Raw genomic sequence first — 21702 nt, 5'->3', positions numbered from 1 at the left:
CTTCCAAAATGCCTTCACAATAGAAGACGAAATAAATATTCCAGAATTCGAACCAAGAACCAACATGAGTAACGTAGAAGTAAATATCCTCGGAGTAGTGAAGCAACTTAAATGACTTAATAAAAGCAAGTCTTCTGGTCCAGACTGTATACCAATTAGGTTCCTCTGAGAGTATGCTGATGCGTTAGCTCCATACTTAACAATCATACACAACCATTCGCTCGATGAAAGATCCGTACCCAAAGACTGCAAAGTTGCACAGGTCACAAAAATATTCAAGAAAGATGATAGGAGTAATCCACTAAATTACAGGCCCATATAATTAACGTTGACATGCAGCTGGATTTTGTAACATACATTGTGTTCAAACATTATAAATTACCTCGAAGAAAATGATCTATTGACACAAGTCAACATGGATTTAGAAAACATCGTCCTTGTGAAACACAACTAGCTCTTTATTCGCATGAAGTGTTCAATGCTATTGACAAGGGATTTCAGATTTATTCCATGTTTCTGGATTTCTGGAAGGCTTTTGACACTGTACCACACAAGCAGCTTGTAGTGAAATTGCGTGCTTATGGAATATCATCTCAGTTATGTGACTGGATTTGTGATTTCCGGTTAGAGAGGTCACAGTTTGTAGTAACTGATGGAAAGTCATTGAGTAAAACAGATGTGATTTCTGGCGTTCCCCAAGGTAGTGTTATAGGCCCTTTGCTGTTCCTTATCTATATAAATGATTTGGGAGACAATATGAACAGCCATCATAGATTGTTTGCAGATGACACTGTCGTTTATCTACTAATAAAGTCATCAGAAGATCAAAACACTCCAAAACGATTTAGAAAAGATACGTGAATGGTGCAAAAAGTTGCAGTTGACCCTAAATAGCGAAAAGTGTGAGGTCATCCACACAAATGCTAAAAGGAATACGTTAAACTTCAATTACATGATAAATCAGTCAAATTTAAAGGCCAAGCCATAAATTCAACTAAATACATAGGAATTACAATTATGAACAACTTAAATTGGAAGGAACACAAAGATAATGTTGTGGGGGAGGCTAACCAAAGACTGCGTTTTATTAGCAGGACACTTAGAAAATGTAACAGATCTACTAACGAGACTGCCTACACTACGGTTGTCCGGCCTCTTTCCAAATGTGAAAATATTTTGTTTACGCCGACCTACATACGGAAAAACGATCACCACAACAGAATAAGGGTAATCAGAGCTCATACGGCAAGATATAGATGTTCATTCTTTCCGCGCACTATATGAGATTGGAATAATAGAAAGTTGTGAAGGTGGTTTGATGAACCCTCTGCCAGGCACTTAAATGTTATTTGCAGATTATCCATGTAGATGTATGTCATGGTAAATTTGTTTGTGGACTAGGCCTAGAGAATAGTGCCTGTCTGTAAGGGTCTTTGTGAGATCTTCTGAATACCAGGCAGTGGAGTTCTTGTCACTGCAAATACACTGTTTCCAAGTGACCAGGCATTATAGGAGGCATTTTTTGGGTGGAAGGGATAGCAGCAGTAGAAATACAGGCACTGCTGGATGTTGGTGGTAATATGGACTGAGGTGTGAATGGAGCCATCGGAGATGTAATGGTCAACATCCAGAGAGGTGGCAGGCTGGGTTGAGGAGGAGATGGTGAAAAGAATGGGAGAGAAGGTGTTGTGGTTGTGAAGGAATGAGGATAGAGTGTGTGAACCCTGAGGACAGATTATGGAGATATCATCAATGAACTTGAATCAGACCAGGGGTTTGGGGTTTTGGGGGGCTGGGAAGGTCTCCTGTAGATGGCCCACAAACAGGTTGGCCTACGAGGGTGCCATGCGAGTGCCCACAGCTGTGGTGAGAATTTGTATCTACATTCCCTTCAAAGGACAAATAGCTGTGTGTTGGGGTGAAGTTAGTAAGATGTCTGAGGAATGAGGTAAAGGGGTTTGGAGTCTGAAGAATGTTGGAAGAGGTAGTGTTCAATAGCGGCAAGACCATGGGCATGAGGGAGAAATGGCATCAACAGTGACATGTAGAGATCCAGGATGTTATTGGGTGGGGCTGATGGAGGGTCAGTGAAGGAAGTCGTTGCTATATCTGACGTGAGAGGCTAGATTATGGGTACCTCGTTGGAGGTGTTGATCAATGAAGGTAAAATTTTTTTCATTTGGGGCACAATAACCAGCTAGGCTGCTTTACAACCCAGGCCATCTGGATCCTCATCTCCACTCCCAGCTTTTCTGAACTTTGCAGATGGGATTATCCTTACAACACATTCTTCGCTCCTGAAATTATCCCAGCCTCAACCTAGGGTAACTTACTGCTTCCAGACTCTCCACCCAACAGTTACCCCCCACCCCCCTCCCCCTTATCACCTCCTCCCAGTTCATGTCCCCTCACCCTCATTGTGCACTGGTCTCTGTCAATGCACCCACGGGTCTTTTGCCCTTCATTGATCTTCTCCTTTTTTGCTTCTCGCCCCCCACCCTCCTCTCTCCTGGCCCTTACCCACAGGCTTCTGATGCTGTGCCTGGCAGCCTTGTCCTGCTGCCCTCTAGTCCCTGCACAATCTGCCGAACAGCACTCCCCCCATGCCCATACTTGGCTATACCTCCCCATTCCACACCCCATTCCAGGTTGTTGCTTTTGTTCAATGCTGCAGTTGCAATTTGGCCACAGTGGCCAGAGTGCTTTTCTGAGGAAGGCTTTGCCCGAAAGCTCAATGTGTGAAGAGTCCTTTCATTGGTTCAATCTGCAACTCATGTGTCACTTTTACAGGGAGTAGCAATCCATTCTTTTGATAATATTATTCTTAAACTGACAGTTTTTAATGCACAGGGGAACAAGTGCCAGTAGTGCTCACAAGACACACTATAAAGTTAACTATTTGTAGCACATATGTGATTCACTTGCAGAATATAGCATAAAAAATGACACATCTCACTTCACATGTTGCAGTCATTTACCATTTCACATCACAAATCTTGTTCCTCGATTTTGTGCACCAAGGGGACATTCAAACACTCTTTACAGTCTCTCTGTTCTACACTGTACTCTTCCATCTGGATTTTTTACTGTCTTTGATTTCACTATTCTTTCCTTGGTTTTCTGAACTTCCTCCTCCGTTTCCAGTTTACAGATATTCAATCTTACACACGTTCAATTCAAATAGAATCCAATATTTCCAAACGTAACATATGGGGCTGAATGGAACAAAGCACTGCCCAGTTCTAATTTATGTAGCAACAACCAGTGAAATTTCAACGCACCCACCTGGATGGAAGCCCAAGAAGATTTCATCAGCATCAACCAATTCTCAGGATAAACAGTCTCACACAAAATGCCCCCGGCATTGAGGTGATGTATTTTACAGCACTAGCAAACTTAAGCATTACAGGGGACATGGTTTGTAGTGCAATTAATTATAGTAACAAGTAATTTATGTTACTTCAGATGAAATGGTAGACCTACATACTTTTGGGTACTACGTTAACAGTAACATTGTTCTCTAATTTTTCCTTAACTTAGTTCTTCTCAAGAAAATTAAAAACACAATTTAGCCAGAATAATTGATTGGAAAATTGATACATGTTCAAGGGAATCTAGAAGAAATATACTACAGAAGAGATTAAAAGTTTGTATAACTTACCGTACTAGTACCAGCTGTGATAATTAGCTTAGGAGAGGGACACACACAAGCAACAACTTCCCCATTGCTCTGTACCATTGCCTCAGAAACAAACACAGCCTTTTCACTGTCATAATTACCAATGCGTAAACTGTGATCTGCAAAGCCCCAAGCCACGTATTTGTTGTACGCCGGAGGTACCAATACTTTGTTCTGCTCCACTGCTAAAATGTTTTTTTCAGCATGTAAGATTTGTCCAACTGGGCCCTTAAGTTCTGCAACAAGATAAACAATTTATTAAACATAAAATAATGGTTATAACTAATTCTTTACAATGACATTGCCAGTTTATGATAAAATGTAAACTGTTTAACTCAACAGAAAATACATCCAAACCTAAATTTATCCCAACACTGAAAGTGTAATAATTACAAAATATAATAATGTTTATGTTATTGATCACTGCTTCAACATAGACACTAAGCAGTGTCAGGAGAGCACCTTATCTACTGAAAAATTCACCATAAGCTTGTAATTCAACTGTTCTTGTGAAATGTGTGAAAGATTACAAATTAACCCTTAACCGGAATTGTGGGTCATATGGACCCGCCGACAACAATAAAACATCTGACAATGGAAACGCATGGAGTTGCAGTTCCACACACCAGTGTAATCTCAGTACATTGTGAGGTGCACCAGGGACTGGGAGTTCGCTGCTTGAAATTTACTGGAAGTGGAGGTAAGTGCCATCCCTTGGTCCAATTTGACCCTCGATTCCAGATGTAGGATGTTTTTATTTTGTGGTGTTTCAGGCACTTTATTGACACAATGCAGCGGGGTCTCACTGAGAAAGAAATCTGTGAATTATTATTAGATGAAAATTATTTAGACACAGAATCTTTAAGTGATTTTCGACCTTGTTCTGAAGAGAACGTAAGTGACGATGACAAAAGTGGCAATGAAAATATACAACAAGAAATTTCCTCCGATTCAAGTAATTCATCGTCTGCTGATTCAGTTGAGAGAGATAGCCGGCTGTCAAGAACTGCATATTTTCGAGGTAAAAATCGATTCAAGTGGCCTACTCATCCACTAGCTATGTCCAGAGTCAAAAACCACATCATCACTCACCTGCCTGGTCTCATCGATACAGCTCGTGAAAAACGAAACATGTCACCAATTTAATCATGAGAGTTGCTGATTCAGATGAAATGATCACACATATTTGCACTAACACTAATCAGAAAATAACAGAATATTCAGAAAAGTATAAAACTAATGCTACTTACACTAACCATGTAAGTATTATGGAAATGAAAGCATTTATTATTTGGGTTGTTGTTGTTATCAGGTGTATTCAAATCTGTTCATGAAGATATAGTAAGTTTATGGGCAACTAATGGAACAGGCCGAGATTTATTCAGAATAACGATGTCAGTAAAGCAATTTATGTTCTTGTTATCTTCTTTGAGATTTGATTATGTGAATTCTAGGGAAGAAAGAACAACTACTGACTGCACTGCTCTCACCTCAGAAGTATTTGGAAATTTCATTCAGAATTGTCAAAACAACTATAGTTGCTCAGAATAAATGACAGCTGACGAAATGCTTTGCCCTTTTAGAGGGAAATGTTTTTTCAGGGTTTATATGAAATCGAAGCCTGATAAATATGGCATCAAGATTATGTGCCTTTGCGACACTAAAACACACCATTTCTACAATGCTTTTATCTATACGGGCAAAGTAATCACAAATAAAACAAGCCAACTTTCAGTTCCAACACAAAATGTACTTCAGCTTGCAGAACATTTATTTGGAACAAACAAGAATATAACTGCCAATAACTGGAGCTTTTCTGTGGAGCTGCTTGACAAACTGATTGAAAATGATTTGACTTACATTAGAACAATGCGCAAAAATAAAAGGGAAACACCACCAGAATTTTTAGCCAATAAACAATGGGTTGGATCTATGTATTTGGTTTCATGAAGGATAAAACATTGGCATCTTATGTCCCAAAAAAAGAATCTCATCAATGCACCATGACAATTCAGTCAATGAAAACAATGGAAAACCTGAGATAATTAAATTTTACAACAGAACAAAAGGTGGTGTTGATACATTTGATCAGAAATTCGCCAATTATTCAGTCTCTAGAAGAACTCAACAATGGAAATGTGTAATTTTTTCAGCAATATTGAATGTTGCAAGTGCAAATTGAATCGTATTACGGAAGGCATCAAATGGTGGGAAATATGAAACGTAATCATTACATAAAAGAAATTGGACTAAATTTGATAAGGTTATTTACATAGAAAGAAAGATGGAGTATTCTTCAGTTTCAGTAGATTTGAAGAGGAGGATAGATAATTTTCTAGGAGCAGCTGATGAACCACAAAATGACCTACAATTTGAAAAGTCACCATGTAATCAGAGTGGTTCACGAAAAAGAGGTAGATGTTATTAATGTGGTCCTAGAACTGACTGCAAACAATCACAAAAATGCAACAAATGTTTTAAATTCATCTGTAAATGACATGCAGAAAAAAATGTGTTGTGTACCAAGTGCCATTCTTAGTTCAGGTGCTGATATAGATAACATTTGGACACTTCCATGTTTCGTTTTCTTTATTTTTGTTTCTGACTGATGGCATAAAGAGTCCCTATTTATGTTAAGGGGAAGTATGAGAAACTACAAAGTATATCTAGGTTTTTTAATCTAAGCCTTTTTTGTAATCATGTAGCATTCCAAAGTAAGGTACTAAAAATTCTTGTATAATATGACACATAGGACTTGAAGTTTAAAAAATAACACAATGTAAAAGTTTTGCTCGATAATACTTGATTTATATTTGAAATAAAAATCATTTTGATACAATCATTATGCATTTACATATGAATTATTTCTTTTATGGGGATTATGTTGAATTTTTAGTCAAGTGTCCATTTGGACCCGCGATTCCAGTTATGTTCGTCAAAATATTGATTCCAGTTAAGGGTTGATAAAAACAGTTTGAGAGATTTTTCCTTTAGGGAATTCTGTAAAATCTGAAAGAGAAATTTATTTATTAACTTACTAAGTCTTGTTAACCTTTACATTTATTTGTTTGTTGCTTATTTGCAGACATATATAGTAGTTATTGTCTAACAAATTACCCCTTCACTGATTGTTATTTGGTTCTGTGATCTTCCTCTCCAGGATATTTAAGAATAATCTGCATATAGGAAAAATCCTTTTTAATTCATTCTCTAAAATCAGATGCAAAGTCTGAATGTTTGACAATCCATGTTTCAGTAGCTAAGTACAATGAAAACTTCAACACTACCACGTTGTAAAGCAATATCTTTGAAAACAGGGTGAACGTATCTCGGATATCAAATGGGGCTAACTGCACACTGTCCTTCGTAAATTGCTGTTGCTGGCATTAGTGAATTAACATATCTTAAAGAGCCAGCATCCAGTGAGATTCATATGACTGTTGGTTGCTGGTACTGCAGCATCACCTCTTGTTCTTAGAGTAAACTAACTCTCAGATTTTTGTCAATACAAAGAAAGATCATGTTTTACCAAACAAAAAATGAATAAAACTGTACAAGGTAGGCTATACCAAAATCATTGCATAGTAATTCCTACCTTTGATGGGTTGTAGTGAAGGTCGAAGATTATCCAGGTTATGAAAGAATAACCTGTCTCCTGTCGTAAAACTCAGGCCTGGTGTTATTGGGCCTGGATCTATCACTGATGTACGATGACTTATTTTTTTAGCTGGGTGAGGCTTCTTGAAAAGCTGTTTTGGAATCTGACCAAAGTTGTTGATGAAACCAATAGTAGCATTCTTCTTCAGAGGATCATCAATACTGAAAAAAATTTGAAATAATATATTCAGTTAATGTGACTTCAAAAGTGTAGCACCTGAATAGGCTCAGCTAAAAAATTAATATATTTTTCAAACACATTGACTTTTATCAATGTCTGACCATCTACTTTATCAAAACTCCATATGAGAGTAAAAAAGAATATTTTTTGAAATTATGTGATTCAGGTCACACAGGCATGACCCCCCACCCCTTTTTTTTTTTTTTTTTTTTACACCGCAAATCTTTGAGAGTTAAAGAAATATTTTATGGTACACTGTTGACACTTTTTTAATCTTTTTTTTAATTTAACAAAAAAAGTAGGCTAGGTGTGGTGGGAAATGAAAGCAACAGTAGGTTGCTCCGACCTGGGAAAAATGAAAGTGGAAACCAATTCAACCATGTTTTGCTAAATATTTGCATATTCCAAAGTAGCAATCGGATAACGAAGTCTTCAGATGAAAGAAAAACGTGAAAAGTCACTCCAAAACTGAGGATTTCTCACAAAATTTGATTGGATTTTAAGAAACCCCATGATCAGATTGTGATGAGGCTCAGTAATATCTCTACCAGACAGAGGGACAATAGCAGTGGAAAATGAGTCGGAGCACTGTGATATCTGTCTCCCTCATAGGTGAATTTGATTTCATAATAATTCTTCCAATGAATTCTACTTTACTGGCAGATGTATATGATTAAATGAACAACAATAAGGAAAGAATAGATTTCTACTGCACTCATAGAGGAGGTGCTGAGTCGTAGACAGACACAATAAAAAAGAATGCTGGAAATATTCAGCTTTAGAACAAATTTCTTCTCCAGAAGTGGAAAAACACACACGTATTCACACAAGCACAACTTGCGCACCCTTGCCCATGTCATCGGGGTCTGAAATCCGGACTGCAGCTGCATCTGACATGTGCAGCAGTGTAGCTGGGCTAAAGTGGTCCATGACCAACTGTTATATTTGATGTTGCTAAGGGCCATAACATCTAAATATTTACATGAAACTGGACAGTTTTCCTTGGAGAGGGGAAAATAAGCACTATCCTTCCTTGAAAGTGACACACATGGCAAGGGGGGGAGAAGGGAGGGGGGAGAAGAGAGAGGGGGGAGGGAGGATGGGGCAGAGAGAGAGAGAGAGAGAGAGAGAGAGAGAGAGACTGTTTTTTGAAAATTTGGTAGATGAAATTATGCTTTCAGATTCAGTGAATGGTTCATATCTGTCTTATGTTTGATTTGTTTCCATATATCGGTTGCTTTGTTATTAATGTTATTCCTTACTTTTAGTTCGCAATCCTGATCGGAATGCTTTCAGAGGTTGTAATTACACCATGGGAGACCCATATCATCCTTCACTAATACATAAGGAACACGATTATTGTTAATGCCTGACAAGACAAATGTGTTCGATCCATGCATATTCCACATTGATAACCTCACAACTAAAAGTTTTCTGCTGGTTCCGCATGTGATTTTTATCATATTTACTAAATTAATTTATTTCCCTGCCTTCTTAAAATTTCTTCCAAACCTAGTAACCTGCTTGTGACAATATTACGAAAAGGATAGACTGCTACTCGCTGTATAATGGAGATACTGAATTGCAGATACACACACAACAAAAACACTTTCAAACAAGTAAACTTTCCACCAAAACAGCCTTCATTGGACAAAACACACACACACACACACACACACACAGTCTCTGGCTGCTGAGGCCAGACTGCGAGCAGCAGTGCATGATGGGAGAAGCAGTCTGGGCAATGGGGGTAAGGAGGAGGCTGGGGCAGGGAGGGAAAGGGATAGCAGGGTAGGGGTGGGGGATGGTAAAGTGCTGCTTTTGGGAGCATACAGGGACGAGGTGGAGAGAGGGTAGAGCAGGTAGGTGTAGTACGGAGGTTAGACAGAAGGCGGAGGTGGGGTGGGGGGGTGGGGGGGGGGGGGGTGGCAATGGAAGGGGAGACAAGTAAAAAGATTGTGGGTGCTTTGGTGGTGTAGATTGCTGTGTAATGCTGGAGTGGGAACAGGGAAGGGGGGAGGTGGTTGCAGGGCAATAACGTATGAAGGTTGAAGCCAGGAGGGTTACGGGAACGTAGGGTATACTTGCAGGGGAGTTCCCACCTGCACAGTTCAGAAAAGTTGATGTCAGCAGGAAGGATAGAGATGGTACAGGCTCTGAAGCAGTCATTAAAATGAGGAATGTTGAGTTGGGCAATGTTCTCAGCAACTGGGTGCTCCAGCTTTTTCTTGGCCACGGTTTGTCGGTGCCATTCATGTGGACAGATAACTTGTTGGTTGTCATGCCCACTTAGAATTCAGCACAGTGGTTGCAGCGTGACTTGTAGATCACATGACTGGTTTCACAGGTAGCCTTGCCTGTGGTGGGATGAGTGATGATTGTGATCAGACTGGAACAGATGGTGGGGGGAGGATGCATGGGACAGATCCTGAATCTAGGTGTATTACAGTGATATGAGCCCTGAGGCAAGAGTTGGGAGCAGGGGTTGTGTAGTGACGGACAAGGATATTGTGTACATTTGGTGGCAGCCGAATACCACCGTGGTTGCATGGGAAGGATAGGGGGTAGGACATCCCTCATTTCAGAGCATGATGAGAGGTAGTCAAACCCCTGGCAGAAAATGTGCCCCAGTTGCTCCAGGTCTGGACACTACTGAGTCACGAGGAGAACGCTCGTATGTTGCCAGACGGTGGAACTTTTGGGAGGTGGGGGGTGACTGGAGAGATAAGGTAAAGATAGTAATTATGGTCAGTGATGGCCTTGGTATGTTTTGAGAGGGATCGCTCATCACTAAAGATGTGATGGCGACAGGTGCCTAAGCTGAAGAGAAGGGACTGCTTGGGATGGAATGGATGGCAGCTGTCAGAGCAGAGGTAGTGCTAGTGGTTGGTAGGTTTGATATCGACAGAGGTACTGATGTAGCCATCTGTAGTGAAGTCGAGGTCAACATTGAAGAACGTGGCTTGTTGAGTTGAGGAGGACCAGGTGAAGAAAATGGAGGAGAAGGTGTTGAGATTCTGGAGGAATGTGAGGATGTCCTCACACTTGATTCAGATCACAAAGATGTTGTAGATGCCTAATCAGAGGCAGGGCTACCTGTGAAATCACTCATGTGATTTACAAGCTGCAACCACTGTGCTGCATTCTATGTCATGACAACCAACAAGCTGTCTGTCTGTATGAATGGCCACCAACAAACTGTGAGCAAAAAACAGCTCGACTACCCATTGCTGAACATGCTGCCCAAAACAATGTTCCTCATTTTAATGACTGCTTCACAACCAGTGACATGTGGATCCTTCCTACCAACAACAGCTTTTCTGAACTGCGCAGGCTGGAGCTGTCCCTGCAGTATATCATACTTTCCTGTGACCGTCCTGGCCTACACTTTCATTAGTCATTTCCTCAACCCATCTATCCTCTTCCCTGTCGTTCCCACTCCAGCACTACATAGTATCCCCCCTCCACCCCCATCTAAAGCAGAATTTTACTGTTCCCCATCCCTCTCCTGCTACCCCCTCCCCACCCCAGCCTCCTCCTTACTTCCACTACCCAGATTGTTTCTGTCATGCGATGCTGCTAGCAGTCTGGGCTCGGCAGCCCATGCATGTTAGTTGTGCACGCATGTGCGTGCATGTGTTGTCTAAATTCCATTGAAGGCTTTTTTGGCCGAACACTTACTTGTTTGACAGTCTTTTTGTTGTGCCTGTCTGCAGTGCAACATCTCTGCTATTTGTTGAGTAGAAACTATCCTTTTCATAATATCGTCATTATTCTGTTCTGGATTTTCCACTGTTTGAGCAACGTAATTGTCATATATTTCTTCTTCTTTAATTGAGGCAAAGTGGCTTAATTGTTGAAAAGTCCAGGATATCACAATACTATTTGGGCTCTGTAACTGTTTGAGATAAAATGCACAAATCTGCAAATTTGATGTCAGTATTAAAGACATGGATATCCCAATCAGTAGATGTCAAATTTAAATTGCCTCTTATTATCATGGCACGACTGACAAAAATTACACATCTACTGTTCTCCTGTTTTCTTTGCTGCATTTATTCACTTAATCATTCAACAAAAGTGGCCAATTACAGTAACCATACTAATATTTAATTTAAATTCTTTGTATGACCTAATAAGACATACTTTCCTCTCTGCAACACATAATCTACAAGGTCAATATTTAGTAGCTCTATAGTAACTGAAATCTAACCAAAACCACATGTACGCTCCATCCATACTTTGCAACTCAGCTGCTGCTTTGTGTTTGCAGCCACTCCCACCCCAAATCAGAGAAGCACCACAGTCCTCAGCCTTATAGTGCAGATCACGCTATCAGAATGGAGTTAAATAAAAATAACTTGCAATGATCAGAGTATCACAGCAGCATACCATGTCAAGTTCTGGTGCCTGAATCTTGATAAAATTTAAACTGGTTTGTACACATAGACCACTTAGCAAAAAAACTGAATATCTTGGCATTTTCAGTGTGTATTTTGTCAGCTGACACAGACACCGGAAAGATAATCTGTAAGTTCTACTTCAAGTCAGTTATTCGTTATGGCATAATCTGCTGGGCAAACACAGAATATGCTATGGGGCTCCTAGTATTACAAAGCAAAATAATTAGGACCATCTATGTTGCACACACACACACACACACACACACACACACACACAATATTTTGTTTCCATCACAACTACTGCACAAGAGAGGATTTTAGACTTCTGCCACACTGTTTAAAACTGGATATATGTGGTTAAAAATGTACAATAAAATAAATGGCTGTAATACGTTTAACACTGTGCTTGGTTCACTGAAAAGACTGTTCTTTACTCTTCTGATGGAAGAGTGTTGTTCTTCTATGAATAATCCCTTAAGGATAATAAGGACAGTTTATTTTTATTTTATTTATTTATTTATTTATTTTGTGTACTGAAAACTGAAAAAAAAGATAAGATCCAAAATAGAAATAATCATAATAATGCAAAATTATTATAAAATTCCTGAGAAAACAGGATTGTGTGTTCATGGAGAAAAGACAGAATATCTGTTTCATAAGTAAGAAAATCTGACGTAATGTACATTTGGCTGCTTATGGATTCACTTTCAGGATAGTTGACTCAGCTACATAGGGAGCCTTTTTAGTAACAACAATACAATGGCTACAGAAACAGATACCCATCTAGCAACAACAAACAAAACACTTTTTAGTTTTAGTAAAATCTTAGAGAAAAGAGCACTTACTACTAACTTCAAGTGCCCTTACACGTGTTGTAGCAGTAAAATTACACAGATGTGGACACGGGAGACAGTATTTGAGTGGTTGTGTGTGTGAATGTGTGTACTGTTGCTACAGAAAGAACCAGTACTCCAAAGATAGTGTGAATATTGCTTTCTCTTATATGTTCCTGTGCTCCACACAATGATTCATTGTAGGCAAGATGTCATCTTTCCTTTATTTTAAATATTGCTCCAGCCAGGAATTTCCATTATTATAGGAAATCTCATCTCAGAAACCCATATAAAATAGTGTATACTTTTGGATTTCTCCTAAAACTTTTCTTATTGTAAAATTTAACATGTATCTTATACATCAAACTATTTGAAAATTGTGTGGAACGAGATGAATAAGTCACATTTCACACTCTAAAATGAGACAGGTGACATATTATACTTCCTTCGACATACATCTCACGAAATGACCATGACAGGAAAATCTGTGGAAATGGAACTCACAAGTAGGTATTTTGTCAGTCAACCTTCCCATACATTACTTGTGAGTGGTGCAGAAAAGAGGGGTGTGAGATGGGAGTGTGTGAATACTGTAATAACAGAAGTTCCCTCCACCACTCTACATAATGTACTGTTTGTCCACAATAGTAAAAAGCTTTTTAGTTTTGTTGCCAGTAGCAGTGAAAGTTGACAACAGCTGAGAGAAACTAATTTGTGTACAAGCATTGGAAATGTTTCCACAGGTGTCGCCTCTGCTTTCGTATAAGCACAAAACACAGGTAACATTGCCAGCAGTGCGGGAAGGACTTGGTCCTACCATTCCCTCACCGTTCCTCTTCCTGAGGCACTTCTTATGAGTGGTAAGACATGCCTCCTGCCATTCCTGACTGCCACCCCATAAAGACTCTTCATACCATGGCCAAAAAGTAGTTTGCAGAAAACATTAGCCTAATAAAAAAATTTTTAGAAGTTTGTGCAACAACTATAAAATTATGTATAAGTTGTGCACTGACAATGTTTTATCAAATGTTGGTATGAGCTTATTCAAATTGCCAGCCAAATGCCAAATTGTCTGGTTTATGTGACATACAGACTTGTTTATAAGAACTAATGGAGAAGTGTACAAAACTGACTTGTAAATGTCAACGTTTCCTTCATAGAAGAGATGGTGGAACACATTAACAGCCTCAACAGCAGCCTGTCCTTGCTGCTTGCATCCAAATATCAGGTCAATCCACTCGTGCAGATGCTGCGACACGTAGTCACACTCAAGTGCCAGCCGGTGCACCCGTATGAACTCTCTCGGATCTTCCTTGGCCCAAGGTGGCAACACTACGTCACCCAACTGAACACCATTCTGCTTACAACCTGTAAACAGTAAAATATTCACGTAATGTTAGAGGTTGCATCTTTTTTAATGGCACACACCCAGTAACACAAAACAGCTGTTTTTGGTGAATAATTTCCATAGAAGGTAATAATAAACATAAATTACAGATCACATAGAGTATGGTAAAAAAATGTTATTTAACATGCTTTATTGCAGCTACCACCAATTTAAAAAAAAGGGGGGGGGGTCATGCACATGAAATCCCACAAGTACACACTACACAGGATTATGGAAAAAGCTGTACCAGAGATGATGGAGCAAGCTGTACTTGTATTATGGAATGCCTGGTAACCTAACACAGAAGAAATTTAGATGACTATGGAACATATGGAGAGAAAAGTTTAAGTAATACATTCTCACCTAAATCGAAGTTATTTGAATTACAAAGGAACTCTGGGAGATAGAAAAATTCAGGTATCAGTTCTTTAACATCTGCCATATTATGTTTCGACGCTGATAACCATGCTTCTCGTACTGAGTGGAACATGCGATCAGCCAAATCAAAATGTCCTCCCTGTGGTAAAATACAATTTATGTCAAGAAAATATCAGTAAGTAATAACAAAATACAACACTCAATTATTTTCATAAACAATTACTTTCACAGAACTTAACACTGTAAAGTTTGCAAGCCATTCTGAAACACTTAACGTCCATCTTGTTGCTAGACTTCAGGTATCCCAATAACAATAAAATCCACTACAACATACTACAACACTGATGATCAGACAGATACAAATTACTAGTTGGCACTGACTGAACATATGCCGTACAAGTATTGCAGTGATCATGTTACACACACACACACACACACACACACACACACTCTCTCTCTCTCTCTCTCTCTCTCTCTCTCTCTCTCTCTCTGACCCTTTTGCAAATCATACACCTCATCATATAGCTCTAATCAACAGGACATAGTTTAAAAAACCAGCTGTATTGAAATCATTGTGACACGAGTGACTATTTCTCAAATTATTAGCAGTTTACCTTTTAATAACATGAAGCTCACCTGCAAACGAAGGAAATGCTGAGTAAAAGGTTCCATTCTCACAAGATAAGAGCACACAATCATGGCTGATGAATAATGAGTGCCATAATGATAAGGTGGAGTCTCACCATGAGGATCGTCCCATTCCTTATACCTAGGAAAGTAAAATGTCATAGATTGGATCATAGATAACACGATTCCTTCAAACATCTTGACCTTTTTTTGCACTTGTTCACTTGTTTTGCTTTATGAGGCAACGATATAGTGCAAAATGGGAAATTTGGACAAGATAAGCCTCATTTTAAATCAGCTTTATGGAATGTGTGAGGGGGGAGGGGGGACATAGAATATAAATACATAAAATCCTAAAACTATAAAAAAATTACCTTTTTTTGAACTGTTCCAATCTCTCTGGACTTTGAGCTCCCATCGGCTTTGTGAAATCCCTGAAAGTTTGCGAGTCAGTCAGATCTAACTCTTCACTCTCATAGTCAGCTAGTATCCATGGGAATACAGGGTACTGCATTAGATCATTATATGATCTGCCAGCTAAAGTATTCAGATGCATCAGGTACTGGAAATTGGAGATTTCACCACGCTGGAAAAAAGCAGTGTTTCAGGACTGACGATCAAATTTGAGGGGGAAAAGTCTATAATATTATAAAAATGAGGGGGAAAAGTCTATAATATTATAAAAATGAGGAATAAAACATGAGCATTAACAATATGAATAAACTGTTTATATCATTCCATATGAAATTAAGTTTAACTGTGAGCAAATTACCACCCATCTCTGTGTGACAGACGTCTCTCCGATTAGAGTTGAAAGTAAGCCTGCCCCTTGTTCCACGTTTGCCGTTCTCTTTTGACCAGCTACAGATTGCTGTGCACTATCTGCAATGGCTGTGGCAAATGTCATAAACCTGCAAAAGTGATTTTTTTGTTATTTTTACAGAAAAAAACAGTTTATACCAAAATGCAAGGAACTAACATCTTTAAATGTTCAAAAAATGATTATGTTGAATTCTGTACATGAATTATGGACAAACAAATATCGTCATTGTCACCATCGTCATCATCATCATCATCATTATTTATTATTATTATTTCTTCTTTCTCTTCTCAGACGTTATGTCTGGTCAAAAATGGAAAGTGACGCGGACCTTGATCAAGCGTGACTTCCTTTTAACTGTTCAGTATATGTTACACTGCATTTAGGAATTTTCGGGTAATGGAACATGTATCAATAATTATAGATTTCTGTAGTTGTATATATATGCTTGGATGTAGCTGTATTGTGTTGATGTACTGGTGGATACTGTGTGGTATGACTCCTGTAGTTGATAGTATAATTGGTATGATGTCAACTTTATCCTGATGTCTTTGACTTCCTCAGCCAGTTGGATGTATTTTTCAACTTTTTCTCCTGTTTTCTTCTGTATATTTGTTGTATTGGGTATGGATATTTCGATTAGTTGTGTTAATTTCTTCTTTTTATTGGTGAGTATGATGTCAGGTTTGTTATGTGGTGGTGTTTTATCTGTTATAATGGTTCTGTTCCAGTATAATTTGTATTCATCATTTCCAGTACATTTTGTGGTGCATACTTGTATGTGGGAACGTGTTGTTTTATTAGTTTATGTTGTATGGCAAGTTGTTGATGTATTATTTTTGCTACATTGTCATGTCTTCTGGGGTATTCTGTATTTGCTAGTATTGTACACCCGCTTGTGATGTGATCTACTGTTTCTATTTGTTGTTTGGAAAGTCTGCATTTATCTGTTGTGGTATTGGGATCTTTAATAATATGCTTGCTGTAATATCTGGTGTTTATTGTTTGAGCCTGTATTGCAATCATGAATCCTTCTGTCTCACTGTATATATTGCCTTTTCTTAGCCATGTGTTGGATGCGTCTTCATCGATGTGTGGCTGTGTGAGATGATACAGGTGCTTGCCATGTAGTGTTTTCTTTTTCCAATTTACTTTCTTCATACCTGTTGATGTTATGTGATCTAAAGGGCTGTAGAAGTGGTTATGAAATTGCAGTGGTGTAGCCGATGTATTTATATGAGTGATTGCTTTGTGTATTTTGCTAGTTTCCGCTCATTCTAGAAAGAATTTTCTTAAATTGTCTACCTGTCTATAATGTAGGTTTTTTATGTCGATAAACCCCCTTCCTCCTTCCTTTCTGCTTAATGTGAATCTTTCTGTTGCTGAGTGTATGTGATGTATTCTATATTTGTGGCATTGTGATCTTGTAAGTGTATTGAGTGCTTCTAGGTCTGTGTTACTCCATTTCACTACTCCAAATGAGTAGGTCAATATTGGTATAGCATAAGTATTTATAGCTTTTGTCTTGTTTCTTGCTGTCAATTCTGTTTTCAGTATTTTTGTTAGTCTTTGTCTATATTTTTCTTTTAGTTCTTCTTTAATATTTGTATTATCTATTTCTATTTTTTGTCTGTATCCTAGATATTTATAGGCATCTGTTTTTTCCATCGCTTCTATGCAGTCGCTGTGGTTATCCAATATGTAATCTTCCTGTTTAGTGTGTTTTCCCTTGACTATGCTATTTTTCTTACATTTGTCTCTTCCAAAAGCCATATTTATATCATTGCTGAATACTTCTGTTATCTTTAGTAATTGGTTGAGTTGTTGATTTGTTGCTGCCAGTAGTTTTAGATCATCCATGTATAGCAAATGTGTGATTTTGTGTGGGTATGTTCGAGTAATATTGTATCCATAATTTGTATTATTTAGCATGTTGTATAGTGGGTTCAGAGCAAGTCAGAACCAGAAAGGACTTAATGAATCTCTTTGGTACATTCCACGCTTAATCTGTATTGGCTGTGATGTGATATTATTTGAAGTTGTTTGGATATTAAGTGTGGTTTTCCAATTTTTCATTACTATGCTTAGGAACTGTATCAATTTAGGATCTACCTTGTATATTTCCAATATTTGTAGTAACCATGAGTGGGGTACACTATCAAAAGATTTTTGGTAATCAATGTATGCGTGGTGTAGCGACCCTTTTTTTTTGGTTTTAGCTTGATATGTCACCTCTGCATCTATTATCAGTTGCTCTTTACATCCTCGTGCTCCTTTGCAACAGCCTTTTTGTTCTTCACTTATAATTTTGTTCTGTGTTGTATGTGTCATTAATTTCTGTGTAATGACTGAAGTTAATATTTTGTATATTGTTGGTAGGTATGTTATGGGGTGATATTTAGCTGGGTTTGCTGTGTCTGCTTGATCTTTAGGTTTCAGATAAGTTATTCCATGTGTAAGTGTATCAGGGAATGTGTATGGGTCTGCAATGTAACTGTTAAATAATTTAGTTAGATGTGAATGTGTTGAGGTGAACTTCTTTAGCCAGAAATTTGCTATTTTATCTTTTCCAGGGGTTTTCCAATTGTGAGTAGAATTAATTGCTTGGGTGACTTCATGTTGCAAAATTATAACTTCAGGCATTTGTGGTATCATCTTTTATGTATCTGTTTCTGCTGGTATCCACCATGCATGCCTGTTATGTTGTATCGGGTTTGACCATATGTTGCTCCAGAAGTGTTCCATGTCTGTTATGTTTGGTGGATTGTCTATTTTAATGTGTGTGTTATCTATTGACTGATAAAATTTCTTTTGGTTTGTGTTGAATTTTTGGTTTTGTTTCCTTCTATTTTCACTTTTTTTGTATCTTCTAAGACGTTTGGCCAATGCTTGTAATTTCTGCTTCTTTTCATCTAATTGCTCTATCGCTTCTTGTTGTGAGATTTTACCTAACCTTTTTCGTTTTTTTTTCCCCCCCTGATATTTCATTTCTTATAAATTGTGTTAGCTGTCCGATGTCTTTTCTCAGTTTTTCTATTCTGATCTGTAGCCTGTGTTGCCATGCTGGTTTTGTGGGTTTCTTCTGTGTGTTGGTTGGTTCTGATCTCTGCCTAGTGTGTATATTTAGTGTAGTGAGTGCTCCTATATAAATCAGTAGTTGTAACTCTTCCATAGTTGTGTTTTCATTTATTTTGTTGTGTATGATTGTGTTGATAGTTTTTATTGTTGTTTCGACTTGTGGGTTATTTGGTGGTCTATGCAAGAATGGTCTAATGTCTGTATTTGTGTCTTTGTATTCTATATATGTCAGCTGAAATTTTTCTTCTATATCTAACATGTGTGTCATTTCGTGTTCTATTTGTGCTTGTTCTGGTGGCTGTCTTAAGATTTCGTTTTCCTCTGATTGTTTAATTGATGCGTGTTGTTCTTTGTTTGTTTGCTCTGGGATGTTTGAGTCCATTACTGTATTTTCTTCTTCTTCTGATTCCACATTATTTTGTTCCAGTATTTGTTGTACCTGTTGCTTGATGTTTTCTAATTCTGACTGGGGTATCCTGTTATTTTTGATTATTACACGGATCTGATCAGCTAGTCGTTGTTCTGTTAAAAATTTTAATTCTGGGTATCTGGTAATAAATGTTGTGTATACTTGTGATCTGTATCTAGTTGTGTTGGTTCCTAGGTTTGTTGCTAGGTAATAACAGAACATGAGGTGTCGATTAACTTCATCTGACCATCTCATTCTCTGTCTTTGTTTTGCTTCTAGGGTGGTTGCAGGAAGCATATCCTGCAGAACACCTCTATTTGGATTTAAATCATTTTCCAGTTGGGTAGCAGTGTTGTTACCATTGTGGGCGGGCATAGGGTTCAAACGTCGTCCCCGACCATGACGGCGCTTGTCCGAGGCTTCTTTAGTTCTGTCCTGAACCAACTAATCACACTAAAAGGGGGGTTAGCCCTATTAGTGGTTTGTTCTTTTCGTCGCCTTTTATGACTGGCAGAACATACTGGAGGCCTATTCTTTTCCCGGGCCTCCACAGGGTTTATTATTATTATTATTATTATTATTATTATTTTCAATAAACTGAATCAAATTTGAATTTACACATATCATGGTTCCCTTTTTTGCAACAGAATTGAAATTCCATCTAGTCTTCCTGGTTTTGATTTCGTATGATATTTCAAATAACTGTTGCCACAACACATGATGAGGTGGCCTGCAAGCTTAAACAAGCATGGGAAACCAAAGGTTGACCATGCCTGCTTTAGAGGGCCATTTTCTCTTCATTTTGCTGTGTCATTCATCATTCATCAGTTGTTACACCTATGCTGAAGTCAGCATATGTAACTACTTTCTTCTGCAGTTTTTCTTTTTTTAATTTACCTATCGGCACTTCACATGTACAATTGAAAATATTAAACAACAACTGCTATTTTCTCAGCATGATCATTCTCGGTGGTTAGCACATATAAATTGATCGTGATGATGAAACTATCATGAAAAAGAATTTGAAATTATGTGGATCTAGGGATAGCTGAAAAATATGTTGCAATACTACTATGATTCAATATGTGGGCAGAAGAATTAAAGAGAAACACAGAATTATGAAGTTTTAAAATCTGCCACCAGCTTCCTAGCATTAGTAGGTGGAACATAATGTCTCCAGGGATATCTATTCACTACATCTCATTAAAGCTTGACTGATATTATATGTAGAGAACAGTCAACTTTTCAACAATGTTTTGAAAATTACTAGCATGGAAGGCAATTTCATTTTCCTGCTTTAATTTTTTCATTGTGAAACTTCTACATATAAATCTCATGATGCCTTTTGCAAAGAATATGTGACACAAATTTAAAGTAGTTGAGTGATCACTTTACAATACTGTTACTACTTTAACCTATATGTATATCTAAAAACAAAGATGTATCCAAAAACAAAGATGATGTGACTTACCAAACAAAAGCGCTGGCAGGTCGATAGACACACAAACAAACACAAACACACACACAAAATTCAAGCTTTCGCAACAAACTGTTGCCTCATCAGGAAAGAGGGAAGGAGAGGGAAAGACGAAAGGATGTGGGTTTTAAGGGAGAGGGTAAGGAGTCATTCCAATCCCGGGAGTGGAAAGACTTACCTTAGGGGGGAAAAGGACGGGTATACACTCGCGCACACACACACATATCCATCCACACATATACAGACACAAGCAGTTTTTCCCCCTAAGGTAAGTCTTTCCACTCCCGGGATTGGAATGACTCCTTACCCTCTCCCTTAAAACCCACATCCTTTCGTCTTTCCCTCTCCTTCCCTCTTTCGTGATGAGGCAACAGTTTGTTGCGAAAGCTTGAATTTTGTGTGTATGTTTGTGTTTTTTTGTGTGTCTATCGACCTGCTTTTCGTTTGGTAATGGTTCAGGGATTCCGGACTGGAGCAGATTCGTTTGCCACGAAGACCTAGGCTGTAGGGAAGGGACTGTTTGATGTGGAATGGGTGGCAGCTGTCATAATGCAGGTACTGTTGCTTGTTGGTGGGTTTGATGTGGACGGACGTGTGAAGCTGGCCATTGGACAGGTGGAGGTCAACGTCAAGGAAAGTGGCATGGGATTTGGAGTAGGACCAGGTGAATCTGATGGAACCGCTAATTTCAAGTTGCCGCCACTCATACCTCACCTGTCATTCAACATCATCTTTGCCTCTTCACTTCCGCCTCGACTGACATCTCTGCCCAA

At 38.5% G+C, this 21702-nt stretch overlaps 1 protein-coding gene across 1 annotated transcript in view; it reads right to left on the bottom strand.

Moving 5' to 3' along the window:
- The window catches only part of LOC126243507 (WD repeat and FYVE domain-containing protein 3), a 324242-nt gene that overhangs the window by 66690 nt on the left and 235850 nt on the right, over positions 1–21702 (bottom strand). Inside the window, exons 43-49 of the mRNA XM_049948168.1 lie at positions 15918–16056; positions 15520–15731; positions 15155–15287; positions 14504–14657; positions 13887–14121; positions 7275–7498; positions 3662–3915 (exon numbers count right to left, since the gene is read on the bottom strand). Of these exons, the coding sequence (XP_049804125.1) occupies positions 3662–3915; positions 7275–7498; positions 13887–14121; positions 14504–14657; positions 15155–15287; positions 15520–15731; positions 15918–16056 (1351 nt within the window). The remainder of the gene's footprint in view (positions 1–3661; positions 3916–7274; positions 7499–13886; positions 14122–14503; positions 14658–15154; positions 15288–15519; positions 15732–15917; positions 16057–21702) is intronic.

Source organism: Schistocerca nitens, chromosome 1 (assembly GCF_023898315.1).
Source record: "Schistocerca nitens isolate TAMUIC-IGC-003100 chromosome 1, iqSchNite1.1, whole genome shotgun sequence".
In the NCBI taxonomy this organism is placed as follows: Eukaryota; Metazoa; Arthropoda; class Insecta; order Orthoptera; family Acrididae; genus Schistocerca; species Schistocerca nitens.
The sequence above is the reverse complement of the archived record's forward strand: the minus strand, read 5'-3'. Positions and strand labels throughout refer to the sequence as shown.